The sequence below is a fragment of the Gekko japonicus genome, unplaced genomic scaffold (assembly GCF_001447785.1).
Source record: "Gekko japonicus isolate JY-2015 unplaced genomic scaffold, Gekko_japonicus_V1.1 scaffold589, whole genome shotgun sequence".
Lineage (NCBI taxonomy): Eukaryota > Metazoa > Chordata > Lepidosauria > Squamata > Gekkonidae > Gekko > Gekko japonicus.
Window position 1 is genome coordinate 113,734 of NW_015163105.1, and position 10,169 is coordinate 123,902.

At 46.6% G+C, this 10,169-nt stretch overlaps 1 protein-coding gene across 1 annotated transcript in view; it reads left to right on the plus strand.

Annotated features, from left to right (window-relative positions):
• Window positions 1-4,159, plus strand: part of LOC107106599 (Krueppel-like factor 12) — a gene marked incomplete at its 5' end in the record, with an annotated part of 47,697 nt that extends 43,538 nt beyond the window's left edge. Inside the window, one exon of the mRNA XM_015406777.1 lies at window positions 3,978-4,159. Within this exon, the coding sequence (XP_015262263.1) occupies window positions 3,978-4,159 (182 nt within the window). The remainder of the gene's footprint in view (window positions 1-3,977) is intronic.
• Window positions 4,160-10,169: the final 6,010 nt, after the last annotated feature.

Here is a 10,169-nt window from a genome sequence, read left to right on the forward strand (position 1 = left end):
TGGGTTTTCCTCTGTGTCAAGCAGTGTTCCCGCTAAGCTGAGTTAGTGTGAGCTAGCTCACAGTTTTTTTAGCCTCCAGCTCACAAAGGATGGCTCAGGAAGGACGACTCCAGAGCAAATGGATTTATGCAGCAGCCAAATCTCTCCCTCACAACTTTAATGCCAGGAGCTCACAGAGTTGCATTGTTGCTCACAAGACTCCACAGCTTAGAGGGAGCACTGGTGGCGAGGAGCATCTTTTACCATCTTTGGCTGATATGCTGTCCTTCCTTGAAAAGGGTGATTTGGCCACAGTGATCCGTGCTCTGATCACAAGCGAGGTCCAGTTTACTGTAATGCGCTCTACGTTGGGGCTGCCTATGACAACAATTCAGAATTTCATTCAGTCTAAAATGCAGCAGCCAGGCTGTTCTCGGAGGCTGGCTACAGGGATTTATCATCCCCATGCTGAGACATCTGCCATGGCTGCATCTGGGCAGAAGCAAAAGTGTTGGTTTTTACCTAGAAAGGACTAAATGGTTTGAGGCCCTGGTACCTGAATACTTCTATTGTATTGTCTGGCTGGCAACCAGAGACAGGGCTTTTTTGGGTGGTGGCTCCTGGAAGCTCCTCTACTTCCTTTAGGCTTGCCAAGTCCCCCCAGGGGGCGGAGAAACCCCCGCCCCAGAGGCCCGTTCCCCGCCTCCAGCGGATCGGGCCCCGGGGGGAACCCCACCCCGACGTGCGCATCACCAGGAAGTGACGTTAGGACGCGGGGCACGCTGGGGGCAGGGCCACGACCATCGGAGGGAAAACTCTATGGTTTTCCCACCAATGGTCGTGGCCCCGCCCCCAGCGTGCCCGGCGTCCTAACGTCCCTTCTTGGTGACGTGCGTGTGGCGCGCACGCGCTCCAGTCGCCGCCTGGGAGTCCCCCGCTGCGGCGAAGAAACAACTTGGCAACCCTAACTTCCTTCTAGGTGCCAGGCTTTAACTCAGGGTTTTTAAAAATAATCTTTTAAATGTTCTATGGTCTGCTTCTTTGGTGTAGTGGTTAGAAGCCAGTTAGGTGTAGTGGTTAGGAGCGCGGACTGTAATCTGGGAGAACCGGGTTTGATTCCCCACTCCGCCACATGCAACTGCTGGTGTGACCTTGGGTCAGTTACAAGTTCTTTGAGAGCTGTTCTCTCACGAGCAGTTCTCAAAAGAGCTCTCTCAGCCCCACCTGCCTCACAGGGTGTCTGTTGTGGGGAGGGGAAGGGAAAGGAGTTTGTAAGCCGCTCTGAGACTCCTTCGGGTAGTGAAGGGTGGGGTATAAATCCAGTCTCTTCTTCTTCTGGCCTAGGTATCATTTTATTTACATTGTTTTGGGCTGCTCAGTGGGTATTTAATCCTATTATGCCCTGGCTTGTTTTAATGGCATTGGCCTGTTTCTTGTGGTTGTGTTTTATCGGCTTTGTTTCTTCGGGCTGTGTTTCAGTGGTTTTGTTTTTAATGGGTATATTATAATGGTTTTGTAGTGTCTTTTTTCCAAGCCGCCTCAAGCAAGTGTCTGGAGAGGCGATGTATAAGTATTCCAACTAAATACATTTACACTTTTAAATGTTTTTTATCTTTTAAGTTTTAATTTACCAGGGGTTGTTTGTTCGGTGATACTTATCGAAGTACTGGAGCGCGCACCCACACACCCTTTCAGGGATTTGCCACCGGTCCATTTCTGGCAATGAGTCTCTGCCAAGTCAGATGTGAAGCGTTAGTGCAGTTGTGGGGCATTGCCAGGCAGCTGTTTGTGGCGAGAGCCAGAGACAGTGCCTTTTGGAGTGGCAGCCGGCCATCTGCCCGTTCTCCAGTCAGCTGCCAAATTCCTTGGACCCGACGCCATGTCCTTCCAGATATGAATAAAGTTCTTTCCACCATCTGCTCCCATTTGGCATTACAGGGGGGAAACTCACACGTACACACACACACACGCCAGTGTCTTTGCCCTCACTGCTAACACATACTGCGGTGGCTTCACGTTTTGGCTTCTGTCTCTAAACCTGATATACTTCCCAAGCAACTGGTTTATCCCACGGCCTGAACTGGGAAATGCTAATGATAGAAATCGCCCTGTTTCTCCTTCAGGGCTCTTTTTGTAGCAGGAACTCCTTTGCATATTAGGCGACACACCCTTCATGTAGCCAATCCTCCAAGAGCTTACAGAGCTGCTCTTCTTCTTCTACTGTAAGCTCTTGGAGGATTGGCTACATTAGGGGTGTGCCTAATATGCAAAGGAGCTCCTGCTACAAAAAGAGCCCTTGTTCCTAGAGAAACTTGTTTTTTGTTTCGTTGTTTTTGCCGCACCCAGTTTTTGTTGGACACAAAAGCAGGTGCCGGGCAAGAATCTTATTCCTCAGAGCAGCCAGCACCTTGATGCGACTTGGTTAGAGACCGGGTAGTCGTGCCTCGCACAGAACGGGTATAAAAAGGGCCTCGGGGGGCTGACACGGCGGGGTTCCCTGCAGGCCCTTCCTTTGTGTAGTGGTAGATCAGCTAAATCCTTCACCTGGTATTAAGATCATATAGAGAGGCCCTCCTGTCTGTCCCAATCAATCAAAGAAACTTGTCAGGTCAGTACACGAGAGAGGGGCTTTTCAGTGGAAGCCCCACGATTATGGAACAGCCTCCCCCTAGGAGGTGTGTCTGGTCCCTTCCCTTTTGACCTTTAAAGGTAAAGGTTTCCCTTGCTCAAAAGCCAGTCGAATCCGACTCTAGGGTTGCGGCGCTCATCTCCGTTTCAAAGCCGAAGAGCCAGCGCTGTCTGAAGACATGAGCAGTTAAAGATGATATTATTTAGGACTGGCTTTGGGTATGTTTACTAGCAGTCCTGATCTGTGATATTAAACTTGTGGTTTGTATTCCCCCCCCCCCCCCAATGTATTTTATTTATAAAGATTGAAGGTCAAAGAACACGGGGACGGCAAAGGATGAGATGGTTAGACAGTGTCATAGATGCAACGAAAATGAAGTTGAGCAAACTTCAGAGGACGGCGGAAGACCGGAAGGCCTGGCGGGAGCTGGTCCATGGGGTCGCAAAGAGTCGGACTCGACTGTGCGACTGAACAACAAAATTTTATTTATGGTGATAGATCGAGACGGACATCCGTGTTAGTTCGTCTGCAGCAGTCGAAGAGAGCAAGAGTCCAGCAGCACCTTAAAGTCTAACAAAATCTGTGGCCGGGGAGAAGCCGTTGTGAGCCGCTTCTCACGTCTTCAGATGCCAGCAAGAGTCCAGTAGCACCTTAAAGACAAAACCTGTGGCCGGGGATGAGCTTTCGTGAGCCACCGCTCACTGTCTCATGGCGGGTCCGTGAGAGAGTATTTGACGAAGTGAGCAGTGACTCAGCAAAGCTCACAGACCCCGCCACAGATCTTGTTAGGCTTTAAGTCGCTTCTGGAGTCCTGTTCTTTTATTTGTGGTGTAAGCCACCTTGAGCTCCGTAAGGAAGAAAGAGGTGTTTTAAATAAATAACCCAGGACCAACGTAAACTTGAGTTCTGACAGCTGCAGTCTTGTGCACGGGGGAAAACTGAGGGCACGCACAATCCACGTGCAGTGTATCCTTGATTTTTCTTTGAATGTTCATTGAGTAATTATTGTATATCATTTAACAGGCATACAGCTGAGTGTGTGATTTAAGCCATGAATTTATCCAAATATCAGAGCCCAGTTTTCTTTTTAAAGAGATCAAATGTTGGCTCTTTCTTACAAACATTTACAAACATATGACTGCTACCACAGAGACCAGATGTCACAGACTTTCAAAATGATGTTAGTACATGCAGGATGTGCACGCATTCAGGGTGCGAAGGGGGCTTGAGTGCTGTACGTCCTCAGGAGCTTTGTCGCGTGGGTGGTTTTCTGTTGCCTTGAGCGGCTGTTCCAGAAGGTAGACCGAGTTCTCCAAATCCAATATGACGTTCCTTTTTTGTCGTCCCCCCCCCCTTCTCTATCTCCTAGGAGAAAAACCATACAAATGTACGTGGGAAGGATGCGCATGGAAGTTCGCCCGTTCAGACGAACTGACGAGGCACTACCGCAAGCACACGGGAGTCAAGCCGTTCAAGTGCGCAGACTGTGACCGCAGCTTTTCCCGTTCGGATCACTTGGCGTTGCACCGCCGGAGGCACATGCTTGTCTGAGAGAGGAAAAAATGCTACCTTGTGGGGGAAAAAAATGGAAGTAACCAAGAGCTGGGTCTCTTTTAACTCCAGTGAATTCAGCAGGGCTGAATCCCGTTTTGACAGCGTTAGCACAAAAGAGGGGCGTTCTGTGTTGCCCCGCACACAACGAAAAGCAGGAAACGCTGTGCCACCCTTCCTCCCTCCCATCTGAAGTTGGCTTTCCAGCATGGGCAAAGTTATCTTCTTCAACTGGGAGATAAAATAAGGCCCCCCCAAATGCCACAAGGTTGGGCATTGTTTTCCATCCCGTGTCCTTTTAAAAAGTATTTATGGTGTGCACCTTTTCGGAACCGTCACACTTTTTTCCTCCTAATGTGTTACTGCTATCACAGCGACCAGATGTCACAGACATTGAAAATGAACAAGCCCTCATGACCGCCACTGCTTTTACTTTATTTCCTCCCTCCCTTTTAATTACTATCAAAACACTTGCAGAATATCACCATATACCTGATTGTTGAACAATTAACAATCTCCAAAGCCAGTATATCCAGTCTGGGAAGAGGAGGGATCACAAAATTGAGCTCTTCAAAATGAAGGGATTCCTCTGCACACATATGCAATAAAAGATGGTGGTGTTTTTTCACATTTACCCCTTTGTTAATAGAGGCCACTGAAAGGTTTGCCTTTCCTTAAAGAAAAACAAATGATTTTTTTTTGTTCTTGGGATCTATAAAACAGGCACCAGTACCATTTCAGTGTGAAATAACCCTCTTTATATCTATTTACTTAATTTTGAATAGGAAGGACCCTTTAAAAATGTACTGTCCTGTGCATAGGAGGACCAACGTCAGCCCGAATCCACTAACCCTTACCATATTTGCCGGAAAAATAAGGGCTAGTTCACACATGCCTGTTCGTCACTGGATTGGTCAGCATTTGTTGACTGGCGGCTGAATGCCCAAACACTGGGTTTAAGCTGAGGTGAGGTGATAAAATCTTCTGATCTGTGTTACCTGCGAGAGCTCATTAAGACATACAAAAACAGTTGACGTTAACGTGAGAAGTGATGACCACAAATGTGTGAAGCGACCCCTCGTGTCCCCATGGGGAACTCAGTTCCAGTGTTAAGTGTGCTTAGTCTAAGAGTTTAGGATTAACCTAAGGGTAACCGAAGGGAGATGAATGCAAAGCCCAGAACATAGGGGAATGAACTACTCTTCGTCAGTTTTGTGAAATCTCAAAGCACTGGCCATTTGCTAAAGATAGAAACCTCCGTTTACCTAAAGTTAAGTGTGGCTAAATCCTGAAGAAAGCAGTGGGACCTTGGTGGTTGTGAGGAATCTTCTTAGTTTCCACAAAATTTACAGTTTGCCATCCTAGGCAGGTCTACTCAGAATCCCACTCAAGTCCACCCAGTGACACTTACTCCCAGGTAAGTGCACTGCTAGGGCACATCCATGCATCGTTGGGCGGTCACACATATGAAGCTGCCTTAGACTAAATCAAACTGTTGGTCTATCAAGAACAATACTGTTCGCTCAGACTGGCAGCAGCTCTCTAGGGTCTTAGGTAGAGGTCTTTCGGATCACCTACTGCCTGGTCCTTTTAGCTGGAGATGCCAGGGATTGAGCCTGGGACCTTCTGCATGCAAAGCAGAGGCTGTTCCAGTGGTCCACAGCCCTTCCCTGATGCCATGCAAACGTTGCGTTATGGCAGTCATTCGCCTCCCCTGTTGGCTTGTCCACGTGTGGTGCAGCCTGAGCCATGACTCACTGGAGCTGGATTAGGCCCATGGTGGCTGCTCGGATTATTCTGGCCAAGAATTGCAGAAATGTGTGGAGTGGCTGCTCAGAGCCAAAGAGCTGTTGTCCGTGTTAATAAAGGAGTGATTTTTTTTAACAGATGGCATGCATTTGACCCCTAGTGAGGAATACTTTATTTTAGAAGGGAGTCACCATCATGGGTTGGTTTTTCCTGAAAGTTCCCGAAACAGTAGTCTGACCTTGCTAGGTTTTTCAGACCTTTAGTAGGCAATAATAGCTTGCTGGTGAACTGACAGGCCTGGCCTAAAGTTAGGGCTGCCAAAGTTAGGGCTTTGGAGGCCCGATTTCCGTCGCGGCGGAATTGGGCCCCGGGGGAACCCCGCCCCTGGCGTGTGCATCACTAGGAAGTGACGTGGGCACGCTGGGGGCGGGCCCACGGCCATACAAGGGAAAACTCACCCAAGCGTGCCTACGTCACTTTCGGGTAACGTGCACGCGCGCACTCACCCGACGCCGGCCGGGAGCCCCCCGCTCCCGGTGAAGACTGATTTGGCAACCCTACCTAAAGTATTCATTCAGACATTCACTATCCTTATAGGAAGCATAAATAACTTTGGGCCAGTTCACATGGTCAGCCATTAGGAAAAAGCCCAAATATACACCCTCCTTAGGTCCCTTTTCCACACTCTTCTATTCTGCTTTTCATAAGGGAATAGGCATTCACACATATCAGTGTACACGTTGTATCCTAAACATCGTGTGGCAGGAGCCCATATAAGCTAATGCTTTACTACATGTTCACTGTTGCTAGTTAACTGACTCTTATCTCCATTGCTTCATGGTTAAATAATCTGTTGCCGGAGAAGTTTGGCAGTTAAGAGGAGGCAGAAGGTCACAAGAATTTGGATCAGCAGGTTAGTTGTAAAAACTGTAAAATGATAATGGGCCAGTTCTGTATGTATGGGTGTAGTAGCAGTCTGTGTGAGCCATTTACCCCTTTGAATCAAAAGTGGATACCAAGTCATTCCCATAGAGTTCTATAATTGTGAACCCGTTTGAATTGGCCGTGCCAGAGCTCTTAGTCACCTCAGATGTCTAAAATTCTCAGCTGGCAAAGGATTTGTCATCTATTCTTACATGTTAGGAGTTGTTTCTTGAAGATAAAGTCCCACAAAAAGCCAGAATCAAAGGACAGGTGTCCGCCAGCACTAGCCGTACACCCACAGTGATTGCAACTGGTTTGCACAAGTCACACTAAAGTGGGGTATTTACAGAATGCAAATTCCGTAGGGATGTCTGGGAAAACAAATGAGAACGATCTAGTCACACAGAAGTGACTTGTAAATTCCACTAATATCAGTGGCCAATGTTAAGTACGTGCTTAACATTCTCACATTTAAATCAATTTTAAAATAGCTTAACTGTGGCTGGATCAATTCCAACATGTACAAGATAGACATTGGTGCTGAATCAAGTGGTCAGCCCTTCGTGATCATTCATAAGCAGAAATGTAATGCGATAAAAGGTTGACTCCAAAGACCTCTTTCTCAGTCGGAAGGGCACCAATACCGGGGGGGGGGGTCAGGTAATTCCCACTTCCGAGTGCTCCCCACACTATTTCGGAGGGCCCCCCAGTTCCCATAAGCTGCTTTTCAGGGAGATTGGGGCAGGGGGCACAGTGCAAATGAGGAGGTAGGAAAGATCCATTCCAGAAGTAGAACTCCCGCTGAGGCCCTTTAGACGTCGTCCAGAATGTTATTTTGTGATATAGGACATTCCCAGATTATTCTTTTTCCTTTTCCAAAGAAAGATGGTGACTTTACTTTACCAAATGACAAATATGACAACATTTTGTATGCATCTAGTTTTTAGAAGTGTGGTTCCTGGTCTAGTGGCTGAGCTTGAGGAGGGGACAGTAGCCCAGTTTCTGATTCTCTTCGTCGCCATGTTGGTCTGCAGTAGAATAGCTAAATTCAAGCCCAGTAGCACCTTAAAGAGACCAACAAGATACGTATATGATTGAGTTTTGACTATCGAAACCTTATAGCCGGTCAGTCTTTTTGTTCTCTAAGGTTCTCTAAGACTTGAATCTAGGCCCGATTCCCCACAAGCAGCTGTGTCACCCTCGCTTTTCTGTTTCCTCCGCTTACATCGGTCAGTTTCACACTATTCACTGCACCGCCGCATTTTGACCCGCAGCTCCCCCTGATTTCCCCCGTGTCTTCTCGATCTCAAAAAACAAAACAAAAAAACAAGGGTCGAGAAGACGTGGGGGAAATCGGGAGGAGCTGTGGATCAAAATGCGGCCGCGCAGCTAATAGTGTGGAATTGACCAATGCAAGCGGGGGAAACAGAAGAGCAAGCTGTTTGTGGGGAATCAGTCTAGCGGTTCCATTCTCTTCATCGAGAAGCAAAACCTTTGGGATGGGCAATTGACTGTTCTTGCCTGCATCTGGAGTTGTTTCCCCTCTCGCAGAAGAGGAAGAGAAACGTCTCTACATCCAATCTCTGAGTTGAAGGGTGCCCAATGACAAATGGGCCACAATGCATTTAGCCAGGAAGAAATGCTTCCAGGTCGGCATAAACCTCACAATGAGTGATTTCCCACAAGCGCTGCTCCGCGCTCACTCCTCCCTTTTGCCCCGATGGTACGTGTCAATTTCACACAAGCTGCTGCGTGGCCGCATTTTGCCCCGCAGCTTTGTGCGATTTCCCCCGCATCTACTCAATCCTCAAAAAACAGGATTGAGAATTTAATAGATTAACCCCAAAACCCATAGAAAAGCCTGTAATGGAAAAATGGGAACCTATATTGGAGTTCTTAGCAACAGAAGATTTCTTACCCTCCTCTTGGCAGCAGTTTAGGGAATGGATGTAAACCATTTCTCGACATTGGCAGCAAAAATTTAACTGATTTGCTAGTTGTACATATACTGGATACTTAGTTAGCACCTTTATGCCAAAAGTTTGTTGATCTCTGCTTTACCTCTTGATTTAGAATGGAAAGTATAGTCTTCTATTTTTTGAAACAAGCAATTGTATTTTTTCTGACTTTTGATGTTACCTACCTTGATACAAGTTTGCCACTATTGTCATTATTCTGAACTTTTATGTATCCTACTTTATAATGAGAAAAAAAAAACAGGATTGAGTAGACGCGGGGAAATCGCACGAAGCTGCGGGGCAAAATGCGGTCGCGCAGCAGCTTGTGTGAAATTGACACGTACCATCGGGCCAAAGAGAAGAGTGAGCGCGGAGCAGCGCTTGTGGGAAATCACCCAATGTCTCCTTTTGAATTAGCTACTGTGAATAATGAATAAAAAATAGGAAGGTTTTTTTTGGGGGGGGTAAAATTGAATTGGTCTTATGAATTTGAATAGAGCGCAATAAAGACACAGCTTGTTTTTAAATAAAAAGAGCATGTCTATCAAATGGCAAAGCTGCAGTTTAACCATTACAGTATACAAGCCTGTACCTGCAGATAGTTGGATACAGTACTATTGTTGTCAGGGGAAGAGCTACTACGAAACTAATGAAGCTTAAGCTTCAGGGCCCCTTATCCTGGAGGGGCTCTGAAGCAACTTTTTTTTAAAAAAATGAGTGAATTTTTCAACAAAATTGATGAAGTACTTTTAAAGTGTTTGTTATTAGAACAAGGCTATTTTAGTGACAGAATCATAAGCCAGTGGGTTGAAGTACTTAATATTGACCTTAGAATATGCTCTAATAACTGTTTCATATCCTTGTTGGATGTTGCCCTATTGTTGCTGGTTGAGAAGGGGCTCCCATAACAGTTCAAGCTTCAGGGTCCCAAAAATGTAGGCCCACCACTGCTTGTTGTGCTATAACAGTTATTCGCAAACTGGATCAGTCTTGGCTGGTGGTCGCTATTGTGCAATGATAGCTCAATATCCAGTGGTGTGTGGATATGTAGTATAGGTTGCTCTTCAACTGCATCACTAACAGCTTTTCCGACTGAGCAACTGACTATCGCAGAAAACGGGATTGTGGGTGGGGCATTATCTTGGTTTCCCTCACAAATATAAAAGAACTGTAAATCTTCAAAAGAATAAGTAGAATATTGCAGCGTACAAAAAGCAACCCTCACCGCTAAAATAGTTATCGATGGAACCTCCATGTCCAGAGGCATAATAGTTGCAGAAGCCGATAACAGAGGGAAGGTAACTGTGGTCATTTCCACCCTGTGAGCTTCCAGAAGTGTCTGGGTGCCCTCTGCTGAAAACAGGATGAAAACTGAATAA